At 44.1% G+C, this 24,135-nt stretch overlaps 2 protein-coding genes across 2 annotated transcripts in view; both read right to left on the minus strand.

The window, feature by feature from the left end:
- Positions 1-24,135, minus strand: part of LOC310987961 (uncharacterized protein) — a gene marked incomplete at its 3' end in the record, with an annotated part of 132,801 nt that overhangs the window by 101,337 nt on the left and 7,329 nt on the right. The gene's annotated exons all lie outside the window — the stretch shown is intronic.
- The window catches only part of LOC310987541 (NACHT, LRR and PYD domains-containing protein 3-like), a 136,013-nt gene that overhangs the window by 10,231 nt on the left and 101,647 nt on the right, over positions 1-24,135 (minus strand). The window contains exons 13-14 of the mRNA XM_083973849.1: positions 11,149-11,325; positions 4,788-4,961 (exon numbers count right to left, since the gene is read on the minus strand). Of these exons, the coding sequence (XP_083829975.1) occupies positions 4,788-4,961; positions 11,149-11,325 (351 nt within the window). The remainder of the gene's footprint in view (positions 1-4,787; positions 4,962-11,148; positions 11,326-24,135) is intronic.

Raw genomic sequence — 24,135 nt, forward strand, 5'->3', positions numbered from 1 at the left:
TGCGAGGCCTTTTCTGTTATTTATTTTAACAGCTGGTGGTTGCTTAGCAACGGTAAAGCGTTCGCTCGTCCCCTTCTGTGTTTGTCCGCTGTGTGACCGGTACGTACTGTAAACAGCTCCGTGTGTTTTTATTGATTATCATTTTTTTAATCAAAATTTGAGGAAAAACTTTACATAATACGTTTTGGGATTGATTTTGTCACATTTTGTAATGGTTTTTAAGTGTTGTCATCTTTTATTTTGTGTGTTATATCAATGTTTATCATTTCAGCCGTTACAGTCAGTCGTACTGTAACGGTCAGCTGTTCACCGTTCATTTCATATGGTTTCAGTTTGTTTACGTTTATTTATTGTATTTTATGTAATGTTTAGGGGGCAGGAGCTGTGTGTTGAAGGAAGTAACCATCAGCTTTTTCTGTTTTGTCAGGTATGTTTACATTTTGTGTACACTACAAAGTATCGTTTTGTTTGGCCTCGGCATGTTAACGCATGTAAACGTGTATGTGTGTGTATTTTCTTTTCTCTGTTTAGAATAGGTTCATGGTTGTTGTTGTTGTCGTTGTTAGAAAATAATTAATGGATTATTGTTTTTAAATATATTTATTGTAGAAAACCCACTATACGATCAAAAGCGTTTGCTCGCCCCTTCTGTGTTTGTCCGCTGTGTGACCGGGGGCAGGAGCTGTGTGTTGAAGGAAGTAACCATCAGCTTTTTCTGTTTTGTCAGTAAACGCCTTGAACCTGACTGTACCTGTGTGGTGTCGATTCTTCTACCCATGATACCGAACAAGAGGGGTTACACTTATATATACGATCAGTTGCTTACGAATGATGGGACTATAATTAATATCAAAAATAGTTGGGAAAAAGACCTTGGTGCTCACCTAGATGACCAGCCCTGGCGTAAGGTGTTAAATAATGCCAAGAAAATTACTAGATCAGACAAATCACATGATGTACAATATAAGATAATTAACAAACTGCATATGACTCCTGAAATACGTAGTAAATATGATGACTCATGTTCGGTAGCATGCAAGAAGTGTCAAAAACAACCAGGCACTTACTTTCTTTTAATGTGGTCATGTCCATTGATTAAAATATTCTGGTCTACTGTCCAAACAGAGATAGAGAAGTTCCTTGGCATTAAAATGGTAATGGATGATGGATCCTAAACAGTGTATTCTTGGTATCGATCTTTTGTCTTTGTCTGGTCAAACGGGTAAATTGTTGAATATTATGTTGTATGCCGCACGTCTGTCAATTCTGAATGCTTGGCTTGACGAGCACCCACCTACGTTAGCAATGTGGTATGAGAAACTGCTATCAATTGTTCCTTATGAAAGACTATCTCATGTGGTGCAAGGAACCTTAGATGAATTTGTTAAAGAGTGGACCCCCCTGAGTATGTTTTTTGGATGCGAGTGGCCATCAATAATAAGTGTTGGTGTATATTAAGATAACACCCCCACACACACTCTCACAAATTTTTTTTTTCTCTTTCCTGTCTTTTACATGTATTTGTGTTTTTGGTTTTTATTATATTATATAGTATTATTTTGTGTTGTATGTTGTTGTTCGTGACAGCGGAAGGCTGTAAGTTTGTGTTATTTTTCTGATGAGCTTGTCTTGCTGTCAATGTAAATCAAAAATTAAAAAAAAAGTTAAAGGGACAGTATGGGACATTTACCCCCATCTAGCGGTGCGGTTGCATGTCGGCACGTATTCTTGCTGTTGCGTTTACGTAAACTCGGGCAGAAGTCAGAAAAACAACACACGCTGCATGTATCAGGATAAACAAGCCTCTATGTAAACAAACGGTCCGCCAGCACGAGGCAAAACAATACAGGCGTGACAATATGTTGTCATGGTGATGTCGTATTGTTTACCTGACCCACGTTTTACCGGCTTTCTCTCGTCGAGTAAAATAACATCCGGTCGGTTTGCCGACGGCGTCACTCACGGCGTCATTCAGGTGTCTGACTGCACCTGAAGGCAACACCAGTGCCCCCGTCCTTCCTCACACTAGCTACACGGTGGTGACAGTTTTAACAGGCGCTGTCTGGAAAACTTTCTCCCCGAGCCGAGAAGCTCCGGCGGCCCGAGTTTGTGGTTACTGACGGCCACGGTGACACTGAACGTAAAACATGGCAATTCAACATGGCAGAGAAGGTTCGGTGAACCCCCCCCTGTATGTTTGTAACGACTTGTAACATCTCATTCTAAGGTACGAGAAAGCGCTCGTTTGTATGCGGGCGCGATTCCACTTCAGTGAAATACGTATTTATGAAAGCGATATTTGATTTTTGTCAATAAAAAGCCAATAAAGTCCCATACTGTCCCTTTAAACAAAAAAAAAATAAGGTCGCTGCAGTATTGAGCCGGGCAGGCAGCCTGCAGCCCAGCTAACGCTCTTCCACAGGGCAGGTGGCTCCTGTCAAAGTTCGCCCTATAAACGTGCATTTTTTTCAAGCTGACAGGCTCAGATAGTTACAATGAGTGTCCGACAACATACTAGAAAGGAGAAATGAACGTAATAGTCTCTACCTTTAGCTGGAGGTCGCTGTTTGCTGGGATCTGTGTCCAAATCTCACCACGCCAGAAATCTCGTTCTGAAATATCGCGATAACTCGCAACAAAACACCGGTGTGACTGAGGTGAAGAGAGACGACCGGAGAATTTACAAATTGTAACAACAAAATGTTGGGCTGCTCTTTGCGCAGCTTTCACAGAGCTTTCACAAGTTATGGCTAGATGTGCTACAAATGGATGCTGACACTCCTGTCGATGCACTGCGCCATCGCCGTGCCGACCACAGGGTCTGCTGTGACCACTTTGACCGGGGATGACTACTGCCAGTCAGAAGAAGAAGAGACGTGCTAAAGGTAGAGACATACATTCATTTCTCCATTCTAGTATGTTGTCAGACACTCATTGTAACTATCTGAGCCGGTCAGTTTGAAAAAAATGCCCGTTTATAGGGCAAACTTTGACGGGAGCCACTTGCCCCATGGAAGAGCATTAGCTGGGCTGCAGGCTGCCTGCCTGGCTCAATACTGGAACAACCTCAATAAAAGTATTATCCATCACTCACAGAGAAACATATGAAAACAGGGCCAAGGTTGAAAAAAACCGAAGTTGCCCTTTAACTGCACCATGTCTGAGCTGCACTTCTGTTCACATTGCCTTGGTGAATGGTCAACACACAGACGTGTCCTCTGGCTTTTTAGCGTCCAGCAGTTTAGCAGCTAATTCAGCTGCAGTGATGCTCCACTGGAGAGGTGAACACCTTAATGAGCTTTCATCTGAAGAAAAACAGCAGCTTTTATCTGACGGAGACCAACCACCTGAGCTAAAGGTGTTGCACATGTTGAAGACTTGGATCTGTGTAAACCATTGTGCATGAATCTGTTTGTTGTGAGGTTTTTGTGTGATGATCTGTCTGAGGTGCCAACCCCCCACAGCCCTGGGGCCTCATATATCAATGTTGCGTACGCACGAAAAAGTGGCGTACGTCATTTTCCACGCCAACGTTCAGATGTATCAAAAGTGAAATAACCATGGAAAAGTGCGGTGCCCCACGCCAACTCCATAGCTGGCGTACGCACGTTTCTACAGCTATTGTTCCTTTGGCGACACTTAGAGGTGAAGCTGGGAAACTGTTAATATTGTGAAAACAATTATTCCTCAGAGTAATGTGCACATCAGAGACACATTTATGAACAACCCATCCACGTGTTGCAATTAGATAGGTGGATATAAAAACATGCGCAAAGCAGTACCGTCAGCTTTAGTTTTAAGATATTGCAGATACTGCAGTGTGAAGTGAATGTACAGATGCATCACATATGAACAAACATTGAGGCGAGATGGCTGGTTCAGCGCACGATTCATTCATTCAGCATAGTTGGGAACAGATTACAGGCTTGCATTGCAAAGTAAATGTATTTGTTTAATTGTCCTATAACCCCCGATGCACACTGAGCACGTCCGCCCAGATATCACACTGTCAGTGACTTTCTTTTTTTGCTGGTTAACTACACACGCTGCGTGAAGTACTTAATGTCAATAAACACATGCGTAAAGTTGGACATGTGTCTTTATCAGCCTCCCTGGCGCACTTCTGCATTTATTTACTACGCGATCTGTGTTTAAAAAAAGGAAAATGAAAATCATAAATCCATTTCACATAATTTAATTATTGAGTACATTGTCTGCTTTCATTTGGGATGACAGCGGTTGTCCGCGTCACATTCACCTTTATATCACACACACACTCTCCCACTCCCCTTTGTGATGGTGCCGGAGGAAAGAAAAAAAAAAAAAAGTTTACGCGGCTCAACTTTATCAAGGAGCACCTTCAACTCAAATTTTGTTAAATTGCTCTTCCTCACAGTTTTTCATGGTGTTATATGACCGTGAAGAGAAGAGAATCTTTGGTGCAGGCCTTATTTACATGTATTTGTATATTTAAATGGAGGCGTGGACAGGGAGGAGTTAGGCACTTCTACATGTGTGCTCAGATCCATGCGTACGCACACTTTGATACATCTGATTTTTTTTGTGCGTACGACAGTTTCTGGATTTTGGCGTACGCCATGTTTCAGTATGAAATCCACGCAAGTATTGATACATGAGGCCCCTGGTCTTGGTCTGTGAGCGCCAGCCTACCCTGTCCTACAGCCTCAGTGTGGATCAGTAGAATATCTGCCTCATGTCTGCAGCTCAGTATCAACACAACTTTCACATCACATTCATCTGAGCACAGAAATAAAACAGAGTCTGACCTCAGAGTCTCCAGTCTACAGTCTGGACTCTCCAGAAAACCACTCAGATCCTTCACTCCTGAATCCTGCAGCGTGTTTCTGCTCAGGTCCAGGAGTCTCAGGTGGGAGGGGTTGGACTTCAGAGCTGAGACCAGAGAAGAACAGCTGATCTCTGACAAACTGCAGTCCTCCAATCTGAATAAAGAATAAAATAAGAAGATGAAATGATTGATGATTGATCAGATGTGTCCTGATCAATGATCAATGTGTAAATGAGTGGAGGGACTTTGTCCTTGTGTTGTTGTGGATCATCATCATGTGGCCTTCTACACACATCATCCACATGTCAGCACAGATTCATCAGCTGCTACTGACCTCAGATCAGTCGATCAATATACAATCAATATCTGATCAATACCTGTTGGACTAAACACTGACTACAACACACACACACACACACACACACACACACACACACACACACACACACACACACACACACACACACACACACACTTGCAGTGATAAGATCATTGATTATTGATGAGACTGAGTGAAATGAGCTGAAAGTGAAGAGTCATTGTCAGTGTGAGAGAAGAACAACTGGAAACATGAGACAACAACTATTTCAAATGTCCTTCATTCATGACATCAAAGTCAATGATTCAAGTTCTGAGTGAAGATCAATCAGGTTCAGTTGTAGATCAAAGATCTAAGATCCACAACAGTAACAGTCAGTGAACTGACCTCAGAGTCTCCAGTCTACAGTCTGGACTCTCCAGAAAACCACTCAGACCCTTCACTCCTGAATCCCGCAGCTTCTTGTTCCAGCTCAGGTCCAGGTGTCTCAGGTGGAAGGGGTTGGACTTCAGAGCTGAGCCCAGAGAAGAACAGCTGATCTCTGACAAACTGCAGTCCTTCAATCTGAATAAAGAATAAAAGCAGTGAGTTGAGGACAAAGCTCCTTGTTGACAGCGTTCAGTGTCTCATCATCTGTTCAGAGCTGAAGAAGCTTCAGAAAGAACAAGTTTAGAAAATCAAAGTCAAACAGCTGAAGCAACAGGAAGCAGGTTAAACAGTCACATAGAGAGAAAACAGCTCATTAATATTCATGAGAAGCTGCTGCTGCTTCAACACAGACGCAGTGACTCCGCCTCTTCACCTGTCAGCTCCACCTGTGGCTCCATCCAACAAACATGTGAGGTTGAACTCTGTTACCATGACAACTAACGTGTAGAAACACACACCTGCTTATTATGGGATGATTGGCTTCACTATAAACATCACTTAGCCTCAGGAAAGAGGTGGAGCCAGCAGCTATTGATTATAGATCAGTTATTGTCAGAGGTGGGTAGAGTAGCCAAAAATTGTACTCAAGTAAGAGTATAGTTGCTTTAGAATGATGTTACTCAAGTAAAAGTAAAAAGTAGCCATTCAAACATTTACTTGAGTAAGAGTAGAAAGTACTTGGTGAAAAAGCTACTCAAGTACTGAGTAACTGCTGAGTAACCTCTGATTTGCTCGTTTAATTATCAGCGCATAAATGTAGGCCTAATCTGATACACAAAAATATAATAGCAATGAAAAAATCTAGATATTGCCAAAGAACAACATTTAACAACTAAGACAAAAGCATAAATGACATTTTTTACAAAGTAACATAAATGAAGACAAATTCAGCCACAATAACTTACATAGGCCTATCTATGAAAGATCTATGAACTGTCCATAAGCTCTTTGTGTGGGTGTGTGTGTCTGTGTGTCTATCTGTGACTGTGTGTGTGTGTGGGGGGGGGGGGGGTCCTATGATTGGTTTCTAGTGAAACCAAAGTCACATAACCACACCCCCGAAACTGGGGGGGTGGTCATGTGACTAGGAGTCATGTGTCTCCAGGTGTGTATGGGGTTTAAACTTCCTAGGGAGGAAGAAGAATAAGATGACCTGGATGACTGAGAACCTTCACGGACATTATCCACTATTATCCACGACATACCGGGGCTGACGTCATCCTAATCATTTACTAGCCACAGTTTCTCAAATTTGAGGCGGAGTGACCGTCCTGTTTACCGCGGAGATTTTGTGTGCGGTCATGTACCTGCCTGGCTCTGTCTGATTGGTTAAACGGAGGCAAACGTCGCGAGTGGCAACATCTGATTGGTGAAACGCAGTCACGTGACAGAGGCTCAGAATCTATCGCTCTGCTCAGAAGTATCTCCCTTAAAACATAAACAAACAGATCGCACATTGGATCAATAAGAAAAAGTAGCGAGTAGCGACCGGAATGAAGCTAAATGTAACGGAGTAAAAGTACCGCTTCTTCTGAAGAAATATACTCAAGTAAAAGTAACGAGTATGCTGCATTGAAACTACTCTTAGAAGTACAATTTTTCCAAAAAGTTACTCAAGTAAATGTAACGGAGTAAATGTAGCGCGTTACTACCCACCTCTGGTTATTGTCTGATACATCACATGTGTTTCTGTAGTGGAGGTGAAACATGAAGAGAAACAGAGACTGGACTAAAAAATAGTGATGTGCAGTCAGGGCTTTGATTTATTCACTTCATCTAAAGTTGGATTCTTTTGGACTTTCAGATAAATTTACTACAAGTTCAATGTGTCAGAATGTGGTGATTTTCATGGTCTAATAAAAGCCAGTAAACAGAGCTAGCTTCTGTCCAGGCAGCAGCTGCACAAACCACTCAGCCATGTGTAGTATTACAGAGCAAAGGCCCAGAGCTGCTCTGCCTCTTCTGTCAGTACGGTGTGTATGTGGCTGTTTGCACATGTGCAGTAAGTTCCCACAGAGAGTTCACATGGAGGTGAAAAGGCTCAACGCTACGCTGCCTCTTAACTTAACTGCACCATGTCTGAGCTGCACTTCTGTTCACGTTGCCTTGGTGAATGGTCAACACACAGATGTGTCCCCTGGCTTTTTAGCGTCCAGCAGTTTAGCAGCTAATTCAACTGCAGTGATGCTCCACTGGAGAGGTGAACACCTTAATGAGCTTTCATCTGAAGAACAACAGCAGCTTTTATCTGACGGGAGACCAACGCCTGAGCTATGGTGGCTAACAGTTAGCAAGTTTTATCCTACTCTCTCTCTGACACTTAGACACTTTTACACACACACACAGCCCAGGTTGTGTGTCTTCTCTGTTGTTAACCTTGTAATAACAGCTTCTTGTGTACAGTTAACATCCTTGCTGCTCAGGTCTGAGTGTGGATTGTGTTAAAGGTTTGTTGTGTGATGTGAGCGGTGCTCCAACATGTGATCCTGTTATTGATCTGAGTTGTGTGTAAATAACAGCTGATGTCAGGACGGCATGGATTGTGGGGAAAAGGTGTTGCACATGTTTAAGACTTGGATCTGTGTAAACCATTGTGCATAAATGTGTTTGTTGTGAGGTTTTTGTGTGATGAGCTGTCTGAGGTGCCGACCCCCCCACAGCCCTGGTCTTGGTCTGTGAGCGCCTGCCTACCCTGTCCTACAGCCTCAGTGTTGATCAGTAGAATATCAGCCTCATTGTCTTCAGCTCAGTATCAACACAACTTTCACATCACATTCATCTGAGCACAGAAATAAAACAGAGTCTGACCTCAGAGTCTCCAGTCTACAGTCTGGACTCTCCAGAAAACCACTCAGATGCTTCACTCCTGAATACCGCAGCCTGTTGTTGTTGCTCAGGTCCAGGTGTTTCAGGTGGGAAGGGTTGGACTTCAGAGCTGAGACCAGAGAAGAACAGCTGATCTCTGACAACCAGCAGCTCTCCAATCTGAATAAAGAATAAAAGAAGAAGATGAAATGATTGATGATTGATCAGATGTGTCCTGATCAATGATCAGTGTGTAAATGAGTAGAGGGACTCTGTCCTTGTGTTGTTGTGGATCATCATCATGTGGCCTTCTACACACATCATCCACATGTCAGCACAGATTCATCAGCTGCTGCTGACCTCAGATCAGTCGGTCAATATACAATCAATATCTGATCAATACCTGTTGGACTAAACACTGACTACAACACACACACACACACACACACACACACACACACACACACACACACACACACACACACACACACTTGCAGTGATAAGATCATTGATTATTGATCAGACTGAGTGAAATGAGCTGATAGTGAAGAGTCATTGTCAGTGTGAGAGAAGAACAACTGGAAACATGAGACAACAACTATTTCAAATGTCCTTCATTCATGACATCAAAGTCAATGATTCAAGTTCTGAGTGAAGATCAATCAGGTTCAGTTGTGGATCAAAGATCTAAGATCTACAACAGTAACAGTCAGTGAACTGACCTCAGAGTCTCCAGTCTACAGTCTGGACTCTCCAGAAAACCACTCAGATGCTTCACACCTGAATCCTTCAGCTTTCTGTTGTTACCCAGGTCCAGTTTTCTCAGGTGGGAGGGGTTGGACTTCAGAGCTGAGACCAGAGAAGAACAGCTGATCTTTGACAAACTGCAGCCCCACAATCTGAATAAAGAATAAAAGCAGTGAGTTGAGGACAAAGCTCCTTGTTGACAGTGTTCAGTGTGTCATCCTAGTGGGGCTTTCAGTGACAGACCGGCCGGGGGTTAGGGTTAGAAATAAAAAAAGGAATGCTTCACTATAAACAACACAGAGCCTCAGGAAAGAGGTGGAGCCAGCAGCTATTGATTATAGATCAGTTATTTAAGCAATATATCACGACAGGCCATGGTATAATGAGCAAATACCACGGACTGGAGTGATATATTGCTTTTATAAAACGGTTACGAATGAAGGCAATATAAAAGAGGGATACGCAATCAATTTCATGTAGGTTTATTCAACCAGAAATACATATTATCCAATAAAATAGCCTCACTGTGAAAAAAATAGTCCCACCTCTCCAGACGTTAGCTCCAAGTAGCTCTGCATCTCGTCTTTTCCTCCGCTTTTTTTCAGGTGAAAGTCACTGCTCAGTCCCCTCTATCATTGTTAACCCTCCCAAGAGGTGAACGTCAACTTTAAACATGTGAATTCAACTACTTTAGTCCGTTTTTTTAACATCGTAAAAGCATCAGCTGTCTTTTGCTATGGACTGCAACAGTCCGTTGTCATGGATACATGACAACAACTTCCATTCATACCAGTCATACGTGCCCATAGACTGTAAAAGTACGTGCCTGACGCGGAGTGATAGCCTACGCTGTGATAAGGTTTTAGAATAGTAGCCGTGGTATATGCTCAATATACCACGGTTAACAACCAATCAGATCGCCGGATTTCACCTTTCCGTTTTATAATGTCTGATACATCACATGTGTTTCTGTAGTGGAGGTGAAACATGAAGAGAAACAGAGACTGGAATAAAAACCAGTGACGTGCTGTCAGGGCTTTGATTTATTCACTTCATCTAAAGTTGGATTCTTTTTGACTTTCAGATAAGTTTACTACAAGTTCAATGTGTCAGAATGTGGTGATTTTCATGGTCTAATAAAAGCCAGTAAACAGAGCTAGCTTCTGTCCAGGCAGCAGCTGCACAAACCACTCAGCCATGTGTAGTATTACAGAGCAAAGGCACAGAGCTGCTCTGCCTCTTTTGTCAGTACGGTGTGTATGTGGCTGTTTGCACATGTGCAGTAAGTTCCCACAGAGAGTTCACATGGAGGTTAAAAGGCACAACGCTACGCTGTCTCTTAACTTAACTGCACCATGTCTGAGCTGCGCTTCTGTTTACATTGCCTTGGTGAATGGTCAACACACAGACGTGTGGCTTTTTAGCCTCCAGCAGTTTAGCAGCTAATTCAACTGCAGTGATGCTCCACTGGAGAGGTGAACACCTTAATGAGCTTTCATCTGAAGAACAACAGCAGCTTTTATCTGATGGGAGACCAACGCCTGAGCTATGGTGGCTAACAGTTAGCAAGTTTTATCCTACTCTCTCTCTGACACTTAGACACTTTTACACACACACACAGCCCAGGTTGTGTGTCTTCTCTGTTGTTAACCTTGTAATAACAGCTTGTTGTGTACAGTTAACATCCTTGTTGCTCAGGTCTGAGTGTGGATTTTGTTAAAGGTTTGTTGTGTGATGTGAGCGGTGCTCCAACATGTGATCCTGTTATTGATTTGAGTTGTGTGTTAATAACAGCTGATGTCAGGACGGCATGGATTGTGGGGAAAAGGTGTTGCACATGTTTAAGACTTGGATCTGTGTAAACACAGGTCATTGTCAGTGTGAGAGAGAAGAACAACTGGAAACATGAGACAACAAGTATTTCAAACATCCTTCATTCATGACATCAAAGTCAATGATTCAAGTTCTGAGTGAAGATCAATCAGGTTCATTTGTGGATCAAAGATCTAAGATCTACAACAGTAACTGTCAGTGAACTGACCTCAGAGTCTCCAGTCTACAGTCTGGACTCTCCAGAAAACCACTCAGATCCTTCACTCCTGAACCCTGCAGCTTGTAGTTGTAGCTCAGGTCCAGTTCTCTCAGTTGGGAGGGGTTGGACTTCAGAGCTGAGACCAGAGAAGAACAGCTGATCTCTGACAAACTGCAGCGCTCCAATCTGAATAAAGAATAAAAGCAGTGAGTTGAGGACAAAGCTCCTTGTTGACAGCGTTCAGTGTCTCATCATCTGTTCAGAGCTGAAGAAGCTTCAGGTCCAGAGGCTGTGGACACAGTCACAGTGGCTCAGGAGAAACTGTCCACTGTCTGAAGCTGACCTCTGACCCCTCACTGACAGTGGAGTCATGTGACCAGAGGCTGCTTCACAGACACCGTGGACAGGAAGTAAACTCCTTTAATGTCATGTGCTTCGAACTGAACTTCACACATTTTAACTGAACACAGACAAAAGTCCAACAGGTCCAGTCAGTGAACTCACCTCAGAGTCTCCAGTCTACAGTTTGGACTCTCCAGTCCAGCCCACAGAACCTTCACTGATGAATCACTCAGGTTGTTGTCACTCAGGTTCAGTTCTGTCAGGTGGGAGGGGTTGGACTTCAGAGCTGAGGCCACGACTTCACAGTGACTCTCTGAGAGTTTACAACCATCAAGTCTGTGAAGAAAGAAAATATCAAATGTGTCAGAATCAAATCAGATGAAAGCTGCAGTAAAAACACAGTTGATGCATCTGAAGACAGGACGTGATGATGTGATGAACATCTGAGCTTCAGCTCATCTTCTCTGACTGAGTTTGACAGGAAACAATGATCCTCATCACTCTCACAGGATGGACGGGACCCTGAAGCAAAGCCTGCTCACTCTATATTATCCCTCACGTAATGTTTTCAAAGTCAAACTAAAAATAATGGTAAAAAAAAGAAAAACTCTGTTTATGTGAACTACTGATCTAATGTCTGGTCTCACCGAGCCTTCCTGCAGTTCCTCACAGCTGGGATCAGTCTCCGTCGTCCCTCCTCAGATGTGTTGTACTTCCTCAGGTCCAACTCGTCCAGAACCTGCTCTGACATCTGCAGCATGTAGGCCAGAGCTGAACACTGGATCTCAGAGAGTTCCTCTGATCTGTTCTCTGACTTGAGGAACTGTTGGATCTGCTGATGAACTGACTGGTCCTTCATCTCCGTCAGACAGTGGAAGATGTTGATGCTTCTGTCAGGAGAGATTTCATGAGTCTTCATCTCCTTCAGGTTGTTGTAGGTTCTCTGGATGGTTTCTGGACTGTTGTCTGTCTGACCCAGCAGACCTCCTAACAGCCTCTGGTTGGACTCCAGAGAGAGGCCATGAAGGAAGCGAACAAACAGGTCCAGGTGACCGTTTTTACTGCTGAGGGATTTCTGCATGGCTCCCTGCAGGAAGACATCCAAGGTTAAAATAAAATGTTGTTTACCAACGAAGTTCTCCAGGACCTGTGTGTACATGTTGGTGAAACAGTGGAACATGTAGACTGCAGCCAGAAACTCCTGAACACTCAGATGAACAAAGCAGTAGACTGTTTTCTGGAAGATCACACTCTCTCTTTTGAAGATCTCAGTACAGAGTCCTGAGTTCACCAAGGCCTCTGTGACATCCAGACCACACTGCTCCAGGTCTTCTTGGTAGAACATGATGTTTCCTTCCTCCAGCTGTTCAAACGCCAGCCTCCCCAGCTTCAGAAGAACTTCCCTGTCGGCCTCCGTCAGCTCCTGTGGACTCGTCTCATGTCCTTCACCGTACTTGTTGTTCTTCCTCTTTGTCTGGAATAGCAGAAAGTGTGAAAACAGGTCAGTCGTGGTCTTTGGCAGCTCTCCTCTCTGGTCTGTGGTCAACATGTGCTCCAGAACTGTAGCACTGATCCAGCAGAAGACTGGGACTTGACACATGATGTGGAGGGTCCTGGACGTCTTGATGTGTGAGATGATTCTTCTGGACAGATCTTCATCACTGGACCTCCTCCTGAAGTACTCCTCCATCTGGGCGTCAGTGAAGCCTCGGACCTCTGTTACCCTGTCGACACATGTAGGAGGGATCTGATTGGCTGCTGCAGGTCTGGAGGTGATCCAGACCAGAGCCGAGGGAAGCAGATTCCCCTGGATGAGGTTTGTCAGCAGCACGTTGACTGATGACGTCTGTGTGACATCAGACACAACCTCCCTGTTGTTGAAGTCCAGTGACAATCGGCTTTCATCCAGGCCGTCAAAGATGAAGAGAAGTTTACAGACAGCCAGCTGCTCTGCTGTGACCTTCTGTAATGTTGGATGGAAAACATGGAGCAGCCTGAGAAGACTCAACCGCTGATCTCTGATCAGGTTCAGCTCCCTGAACGAAAGCAGAACCAGCAGACTGACATCTTGGTTCTCCAAGCCCTCGGCCCAGTCCAGAGTGAACTTCTGCACCGAGAAGGTTTTTCCAACGCCAGCGACGCCATTGGTAAGAACCACTCTGATGGGTCTCTGTTGGACAGGTGAGACTGTAGAGACGTCCTCTCTCTGTTGGACAGGTGAGACCGCAGAGACGTCCTCTCTCTGTTGGACAGGTGAGACCGTAGAGACGTCCTCTCTCTGTTGGACAGGTGAGACCGCAGAGACGTCCTCTCTCTGTTGGACAGGTGAGACCGTAGAGACGTCCTCTCTCTGTTGGACAGGTGAGACTGTAGAGACGTCCTCTCTCTGTTGGACAGGTAAGTCTTTAAAGATGTCTTTGCACTTGATTGGAGTGTCATGGAGGGTCTTTTTCTTGGACGTTGTCTCCAGCTGTCTCACCTCATGTTGGGTATTAACCTCTTCACTCTGTCCCTCTGTGATGTAGAGCTCAGTGTAGATCCTGTTGAGGAGGGTCCCACTTCCTGTTCCCTCAGTTCCTTCAGTCACTTGTTCACATCTGCTCCTCAGACTGATCTTATGTTGATCTAAAACCTCCTGCAGACCACGATCTGCTGAGAGAGAAGAGACAGAGTCAGACTGAAGACAGAGAGTCTGACAATCTGATCAGATTATTTTCATCAGCTCCAGAAAAACTACAGACAACAAAGAGAAGGTTTGAATCATAATCTTAAATGTCAGTGCTGTGTGATGGACCAATGACTCTGGAGAAAACAACAGGTCCTGGTTTCACAAATGACCACATCAGCAGACAGATGTTCAGTATCACTTTGTCCACAGCTGCTCTGATTGGCTGTCTGCAGCTCACCTCTGGTTCTGGGTCTTTGTCCACACTGGGGACAGGAGGGGGGTCCTGAAGAACCAGACTGGTCCCAGTCTGAGGTGAAGCACTGTCTGCAGAACCAGTGTCCACAGCTGGTGGAGACTGGATCCTTCAGGACGTCCTGACAGAGACCACAGCAGGACAGCTGCTGGTCCACAGAGACACCACTCCTCTTCCTCCTGTCAAGACATTTCTGGATCAACAACATGTTACAGCTCCACATCTGAGCTCTGATTGGTTAACCACCACAAGAGGGCGGGGCTTCAGTAAGCAGAGGAGCAGAGAGAGAGAAAGTAGAGGAAGACGAGTGTAGAGAGACAAGCTGAATGAAGACCTGGTCCTGAACTGGTCTGGTTTCTGTCTCTGTTTATCTGTTGACCTTAAATCTGGACTTAAAACAAACTCCCTGTTAGTTTGAATCTCTTCATTCATCAGTCTGATGGACAGAGTGTGTGTGCATGTTTCTGTCTCTGAGGTTTGTTGTGAACCTTCAGAGTCTGATGGATCTGGTTCCTGGTTTCTCTCTGTTTCCTTCACAGGAGTCTAATGACTGAATCATCTTCAGCTCAGTTTACAGTAGAAACCTCCTCTTACCATGACTCTGAAGGTCCAGGTCCAGGTCCAGGTCCAGGTCCAGGTCCAGGTCCAGAACTGAATTCTGGAGGAAGCTCTTTGGACCAGTCACTCTTCATGGACAGACAGATGGATCCTGGAGACTCTCCTCTCAGTTTGTGGTTCTGACCTCTGCAAACACAAACATGTTTTTATTATCATCACATTGATCACTGATCAGTGGACACACACACACACAAAACAGGAAGTAATTTCCTGTTCGGTAACGTCACACACACATGCTTGTAATGCTATATTTGTGAGGACACTCATTGACATAATGCATTTTTTTTTTCACACATAAAAAATAAAACAAAACATTTACTTATCTCTCTTACTAGTAAGAAAAATATGAAAAATAAATGTGCAGGTGAGGTCTGAAATCTGAAAGGCTTATAACATGACCTCACCTTGATCTAACACATAATTGAAGCACAGTCAAGAAATAATAATCGCATACCTTGTGCAAGGTATAAAAATGTAAAATTAAAAAAGAAAGGAAGGAAAAAGATGAAAAGAACAGGGAAAATGTTGGTAGTAAAAATAAAAGTAGTAGTGATGATAACAGCACTAAATAAATAAATAAACAAAAAGAGGTGAGAAAAGAAAGAAAAGAAAGCATAACGAGAATGCATAACCTTAACCATTACTCTTAACCTAACTTAAACCTAATTATAACCAGGGTTGGGAGGGTTACTTTAAAAATGTATTCCGTTACAATTACAAGTTACCTGTTAAAAAATGTAATTAGTAACTTACTCTAAGTACTACAAAATTAAAGTAATGTAACGGATTACTTTTAGTTACTTTTGGATTACTTTAATACCAAACATGCAAACCGCAGCCATCACGCATCAATCCACGTAGACAGGTTTTGCACAGTGGTTTGCACTTTGCACAGATAAGTCTTAAAATAAATGTGTGCATTGCAACACCTTCAAATCACAATCCACGCCATCTACAGTACACAGATCAGCTGTTATTAAAACCCAACTCATCAATAACAGGATCGTGATATTGGACCACCGCTAACATTAGCTACACAACAAACCTTTATCAAACCGAAGCAACAATAGTACTCAACAAGCTATTATTACAAGGTTTACAACAGACAACCTGGGCTGTGTGTGTGTGTGTGCGTGCGTGTGTGCGTAAGAAAGAGAGGGAGAGAGAGAGAGAGAAAGTCTGTAACCTGCTAGCTGTTAGCTGTTAGCTACCGTAGCTCAGGCGTCGGTCTCCCGTCAGGTAAAAGCTACCGTTTATTCCTCAAATGAAGCTCGTGAAGTTGTTTAGCCTCTCCGGTACAGTTATCCATCACTGCGGTTGAATTAGCCGCTAAACTGCTGGACGTTAAAACCGAGGGGGCGTCTGTGTGTTTACAATTCACGAAAGCAACGTGAACTTACGTGCCGCTCACACTCAGTAGAGTTACGCAAAGGGAGGCAGCGTAGCCTCAGCCACACGCACACCGTACGGGCAGAAGAGGCAGAGCAGCTCTCTCTCCTCTGAAATACAACGAGACGGCGAGCGGCTTCTACGGTTGATTTTTAAAATGTGAAGTAATCAGACAAGTAATCTCCGTTTTTATCAAATGTACCGGTAATCTGATTACAGGGTTTTTTTCTGTACTTGTAACGGACTACAGTTACCTTTTTTTTGTATCCTGATTACGTAACGCCGTTACATGTAGTCCGTTACTCCCCAAGCCTGATTATAACCTAAAGTCTTAACCCTCAAACAGCCCTTGGAAAAAGTGAGGGCCGGCCAAAATGTCCTCACTTCCCAAAAATGTCCTCACTCTGTTGGTTAAAAACTCTTGATGGTCCTCACAACGTAGTAAGTACAAGAACACACACATACACTCAGGTTCTGGGTTTTATTAGGTCTCTTACTGTGACTCTGAAGGTCCAGGTCCAGGTCCAGGTCTAAAGTAAATAGGTTTTCCCATGGACCGGTCACTCTTTTTTAAATTATTTTAATTTAAACACACAGACATATTCCAAATAATAGTAATAATACAAAAAAGGGAAAAGACAAACAAATAAAAGAACAAACCACCCCTTAAATGGTCTCAGGCGCTAAGCAGCGACCGAGAAGATGGCGTCGGTCGCTTAAGCTCCGGCAGTTCGACCCAGTAGAAAAGTCGCTTTTTAACTAGTTTCTATACCCTTCTAAGTTAAAGGGATAGTTCACCCTAGAATGATATTTCGCTCATTATCTACTCACCCTCATGTTGACTAAGGGCTGGAAGAAGTTTCAGAGTCCACCGTCCCTTCTCTGAGTTACAGGGGGTCTTGGCGTAGCAGTGCATGTCCATATCACGGTTGCAAAGGGACACCAGAGCTCTTCGTAAAAAAACACACAAAAAAAACATCCAAATACCTCCATGATGCTCGTATGTAATGTCCGTCTTGTGCTGAAGCCCCAAATTGTGTAATTGTCCCGAAAAAAATTAAATAAGTCTATATTTTAAGCTTGTTTGTAGTGGAAGCTTCTCGAAGCTCCTCTTCCTGGTCCGTCCAAATCTCGCGTGATTCGCAGTAACCGCACTGACGCCGGCGCAAATCACGCGAGATTTGGACGGACCAGGAAGAGGAGCTTCGAGAAGCTTCCGCTACAAACAAGCTTAAAATATAGACTTATCGGGCTATTGTTTTTAACAATCGAAAAGTCCGATCGTCCTATTTTCCTCATCTGAGCGTGTGCAGCTCCCAGCTCACTTCTCACTGCTTTTTCGCTTCTCACTCATTTTACTCTGCTTACACCGTCACTGTATGGACAATTCCTCACATCATTGCGTGGATAATCCTTATGGATATTTCGGCATACGGCTGAAGGCTGCTTGAATAACACCTGCAATTGAGTGACTCCGGAGAGTGCGACCACAGCAAGCGGAAGCTACCTGAATAACACCTGGCTGCAGCGATTGACTCCGGAGAGCGGAGGCTACCTGAGTTTTCCAACATCCGTCCGTAAGTCTTCGCCTACCTCCGGCTGCTATTTTCGCCCTCTCACCGGCACCTCGACTCTCCGTCCTCGATCAGCTACATAGTCCTCCTGCTGTCTCTGGCTGTTTGTTGCTGGTCGCTTTTTCTTCCTCTGTTTCAGTGTATCTGGATCACATCCGCATCAATGCCGCTGCTCACCTCGCCACCAGGCTGTGACAACTGTACCCTCCTGGCCGGAAAGATCCGCGAACTAGAAAAAAGAATCTCCAACCTCTATCAGATCCAGGAAGCGGAGAAGTTCATGGACACTATCGTCTTCGGACCAGCCCAGCATAGAACCGGCAGCGCGCTGGGAGCAGAGATCACCGTCGCCATGGATACGGCCCCGCCCCCCTCTGCTCCGGAGCCTGTCACCGCTCATCCTCTGGCTGTCTCTCCTTTCCTCCCTGCCCCAGGATTACGCCTGGGGGCAAATCTCAAGGCCCAGGCCAGCTCTACCCCGAATCAGGAAACCAACTGGATCCAGACTAGTGGGAAAACAAGGAATAAATCCCCCGAACCTCATCATTTCAGTCTCCACCTGGAGATCAAATTTGACATCCTCAGTGAACAGGATTTCCCTCTTCTGCCCGCGTCTTCTCAGTCCATGTCCCCTTTCTCCCAGCTATCACAGGGTTCCTCTAAATCCCCCCCCCCCCCCCCCCCGCTGGGCCAAAGCACTTCCTCCCGGGGTCCCGTCGCTCCATACCTGTGTTCACCCCAGCTCCCCGGGCAAGTCGAGCAGCCCGTACTGATTCTGGCCCCGCTTCCTTTGTCCAACCCACGTCTGTTCCCCCAGTCCAGCCCAGGCAGCTGTCCTCAGGACAGCCTGATCCATCGGGGCGTCTCTCACTCTGCCAAGGCAATCACACGTTTGCACCTCCTCGTCCGCTTTTTGATCCCACCACTCTGATCATTGGTGATTCCATAACGAGGGATATTCGTTTTCTAAATGCAGTTACTCACTGCTTTCCTGGTGCTACGGTCCCCATCATCTTAGATAAAGCCCAGAAGCTCCTGCCCTCACTTCCACACTCCATCAAAAGGATTGTACTCCACATTGGATCAAACGACAACTCCCGGCGTGAATCGGAGGCAACCAAGAATCATTTCAACCTTCTCTTCAACTGGTTAAAAAGCTGTGGCAAATCTGTCTTCATCTCCGGTCCAATTCCCACGTTTGGCCGGGGCGCGGAGCGGTTCAGTCGCATCCTCAGCCTACATTCCTGGCTCCAGTTCACCTGTAGATCCCGTGCCGTAAACTACATTGACAATTTTAATTTATTCTGGGAACGCCCGTCACTGTTTAAAGGTGATGGAATCCACCCAAATAACCAGGGTAGCCAAATGCTAGTAGCAAACATCCAGCATGCTGTCCAGTCGGCCCCATGACTATCACCAAAACATGCACCCCGTCCATTTACTCAATCTCAGCACATTATTCCCTGTAACAGCGCCCCCCACTGCCCATACAGGGTATTAACTGCTCCACTGGAGACTCACTCGAGCTCCGTGGTCCTTGCTGGCAGTAGCTTAGTACCTGTTGCCGGCACCAAAATTGTGTCTTGTTCTTCCCATAAAAAGGTAATCTCGCCCCCGCAAAGGTGGCGCTAATCACCGCTACCTTCGGCCTCTGTGCCGACCCCCCACACTGTCCCCCCTCCCGGTTTCCGCCAAGTTTGCGGTAGTGAACGCAAGATCACTAACAAATAAGACGTTCATTCTGAAGGATTTTTTCTCCTCCAGGGCCCTGGACTTTCTCCTTGTCACGGAAACGTGGCTGATGGTCCTCACAACGTAGTAAGCGTAAACAGGAACCATGGATGAACGAGACAACGCGCTCTGCCAGGCAGGCCTGTAGGAGGGCTGAGCGCAAATTCAAGAAAGATAAACTACAGGTTTCCTATGACATTCTCAAAAGTAGCTGGCAGAACTACCAGAGAATCCTTAAAAAAGAGAGGTGTAAATATCTCTCTGATATTACATCTAAAAATAGCCATAAACCTTGCGTTCTTTTTAATACAATTAATGCGTTACTACATCCTCCCCAATCCACGTTTTATGAAACTTCCCCAGAGATCTGTGAAAAGTTCTTACAATTTTTTGTAAATAAAATTGATAAGATAAGAGCTAATATTTTGACTCCTCTATCGGACCCATCCATTACTCCCCAGTCCCCTGCTGCTTTTTACCAGTTCGAACCAGTTTCCCTCTCCTGTCTCTTTGAAGTTGTTTCCAAACTCAAACCATCAAACTGTCCGTCTGATATCATCCCTCCTCGTCTTTTTGAGAGGTTTGGAGGTTTGGGACACAATTGGCATGAGTATTCTTGAAATTATAAACAGTAGTCTGACCTCTGGTGTTGTCCCATCTTATTTTAAGCAGGCGATAGTACAGCCTCTAATTAAGAAACCAAATTTGGACCCGCTGGTGCTCTCCAACTACCGCCCCATCTCTAAACTGCCGTTTATTTCAAAGATTTTGGAGAAGGTGGTCTTTTCTCAATTACAGTCGTTTTTAAATGAGCATGACATTCTTAAGGTATTCCAGTCTGGTTTTAAATCATTTCATAGCACACAGTCAGCTCTTTTAAGAGTTTTTAATGACCTTCTTATTTTAACGGACACTGGTGACTGTGCCCTCCTCATGCTTTTAGACCTAACAGCAGCGTTTGACACAGTAGGTCATCATATACTCATCTCCCGCCTTGAGCACTGTGTTGGCATCAAAGGAATAGCCCTGGATTGGTTCAGGTCCTATCTAAATGAAAGGAGTTTTCAAGTGAGCCTTGGGGGCTCTACCTCGTCATCAACCCCACTTTCATGTGGAGTCCCCCAAGGTTCCATACTTGGACCTATCCTGTTTTCCCTGTATCTTCTTCCTCTTGGCTCAGTTTTAAGGAAATATGGCATTTCTTTCCATTTTTATGCTGATGATTCACAGATCTACGTGCCTCTTAAAAACAATGGAAGCCCTTTTAATTTGCTTTTAAACTGTTTTAATGACATCAAAGCCTGGTTGGCCTTAAATTTTTTAAATTTTAATGAAAGTAAAACAGAGGTCATCATTTTTAAACCTAGTGGCAGCCCAAGGAACTTTACAATGGACCTAGGTCCCTTTGGACCCTTTGTCACTCCAGTGGCCACAAATTTAGGTGTAAAAATGGATAGTGATTTTAAACTAGATACTCAGATTAATTCTGTAGTAAAAGCCGGGTTTTATCAACTAAGAATGCTTTCAAAGGTCAAACCGTTTTTATCGTTTTTAGACTTTGAGAAAGTTGTTCACGCTTTTATTACCTCAAGACTGGACTATTGTAATGGTTTATATATGGGTGTTAGTCAGTCCTCACTCTCCCGCTTGCAGCTGGTCCAGAATGCTGCAGCCAGACTTTTGACTGGCACACGTAAATTTGACCACATAACCCCAGTCCTTGCATTGCTGCACTGGCTCCCAGTTCATTTTAGAGTTGATTTTAAGATTTTAATGTTTGTGTTTAAAGCTCTTAATGGGCTCGCCCCTTTTTAACCTTTTTGACCTTTTAAAGCCCTATGTCCCCTCTCGGTCCCTCAGGTCCACAAACCAACTGCTCCTGGAGGTCCCTCAGACCAGACTCAGGGGCAGAGGGGACCGTGCGTTTTCTGTTGCTGGCCCCAAACTTTGGAACTCCCTCCCCCCTCACGTGAAACAAGCCCCTAGCCTAGCTGTTTTTAAAACACGTCTTAAAACGCACTTCTACTCCCTGGCTTTTAACACAGTTTGAAATCCTAATATTTTAGCAACTATGGTCTTATTATTTATTGGTTTTGCTGTTTTTTATCTGTTGTGCTTTCTTACTGAATGTTGATTTGTTCACTGTTTTTTGTGTAAAGCACTTTGGTCAACTTGGTTTTTTTTTAAATGTGCTCCATAAATAAATTGGATTGGATTGGATTGGATAACTACACACTTCATAAGTGACCTCAAACGAAGTATCAAGAGGACAAAAACATGTACATCTTAAACGACATCAAATAATTTTCCATTGGAGCCCAAATTTCAACATACTGTAACCCACATCATTATTTTCCAGACCAAAGGCGACTTTCTCCAAATTCACTGCCTCCATCGCCTCGGCGACCCACTCCCTCTCCGATGGGGTTTTGGAACAGATCCAGTTGTTCATGATCACCTTTTTTGTGATCATGCATAAAGAGAGGAACACTTTCTTATCTTTTTGTGGAACCTTGGTAAAATTATGTAAATCTCCTAATATACATGATTCTGGTGTTATTGGAATAGTTATTTTAATATAGTTAATAGCGTGTTTTGTTATACCAAACCACATTTCTTTTATTTTATGGCAAATCCAAAGTAAATGAAACAAAGTTCCATCAGTATTGCCACATTTTAGACATAGGGCCCTAGTTTTGTAGACCGGGCGAAGTCTAACCTCAGGGCAGCTTCGCCACGTCAACGGGGCGTGGCCCAGGTCCATTTCGCAAGTTTGGTGGGCCACGCAGTCAGACTTAGACCAGCGCAAGCCCTCCCCTCGTCCCTCCCACCGGCGCAAACGGTGAAGAGGGAGGAGACAGGGCGGGAGGGAGACAGGAGGAGGAGAGAAAGGCGTGGAGTGGGTTTGACACAGCCGAGTCAGGTCTTCACCAATCAAATGAGCTCCTCTCCTCACCTTTAACTGCGCGGAGGGCGATGCGCACTGCAAGTTTGTCATTTTATACTTGGACATGGACGGAGGAGACAGCGACGCCAGAGGCCGAACCTCTCCCAGGAGGAAACAGCTGTTTTGGTCCGGAGGTCCGAGCTCAGAGTGACCAATAATGAGTTTACTAATATCCTTAATCAGGTTTGATCTGATACACTGAGAACCCCTGCCCAATGTAAGAAACAACAACTAATAAACTAATAAAGAAACTCACATTTATTCAAACCCTGTGTAAGCAAGATGAGAGGTGTAATCACAACATAAACAAACACCATGCGGAATGAAATCAGCGTAAAGGACGCTCTCTCTCTCTCTCTCTCTCTGTCCGTCTCTTTTTTTCTCTTTTTTTCTGTGATAGAGATGCTGAGTATACTGTAGTAGGCTATATACTGACTATCTGATACCGAGGCTGTTGTGGTGGACTAAGAGAGATGAAGATTTGTGTTTTGTTTTTCATTACGGCTGCGTGATGCGGTCGCTCGCGCTAATGAATTAATAAGTAGGCTAAATAAATAAATAAAGCGATCATCACAAGGGCAGAGTGGTATCTCAACACGGCAGCGACATGCAGTCATCCACCCTCAGTCCTGCTTTTGGGACATCCACAGCTGCTTTTCAGTGCCAGTTCGTCCCTGCTGTGTTAATTCAGCGCAACCTCGGCGGGACATTTTCGCACAAAACTTCCACTGCACCAAGCTGAATCTGTGACGCCTCCCCCTGCTGCGCGGCCACGCCTATCTCAGCGCAGCGTGATCTACCAATCTTCCAATCTGACTTTGCACTAGGCTGCGCTGGTCGAAACTTGCATTAGACCAGCTGCATTACCTTGCACCACTCTATCACTGAATTTGTTTTGTATATGGCCAGGTAGTAATTTATGATGTGCTTTATACAGAACTAGATCCCAAAATTTCAGTGTCTGTGATTTTATGAACATTGCGTTGGTGTAATCATAATAACCTGCTTTGTTCACTATTCTTATTGCTCTCTTTTGCATATTGTATATTGGCTGTAGGTTGCTTCTGTAGGTGTTTCCCCATACTTCAACACAGTAAGTCAGATATGGTAACACAAGTGTACAGTACAGTGTTTGTAATAATTTATGATTTAATATAGGCTATACCTTGTTTTGCAAAGAATCCCTACCGAGCGCATTAATTTAGACCTAATATATTTGATATGTGGTTTCCAGCTAAAGTTATGGTTGATTATTACTCCTAAAAAAGGGCTCTCATGTACTCTTTCCAATTTAACACTATCAATCATTAATTCAATCAAAGTATTCAGTTGTTTATTCGTGTTCTCAAACAGCATTAATTTGTTTTTTTTTAAATATTTAATCATTAAATAGGCTATAAAAAAAAACAAATATATAATAAATTATCATTAAATTTTAATGATAATGTATTTGCATCGAACCACAACTTTAGCT

This window comes from Trachurus trachurus, assembly GCF_905171665.1.
Source record: "Trachurus trachurus genome assembly, chromosome: 6".
In the NCBI taxonomy this organism is placed as follows: domain Eukaryota; kingdom Metazoa; phylum Chordata; class Actinopteri; order Carangiformes; family Carangidae; genus Trachurus; species Trachurus trachurus.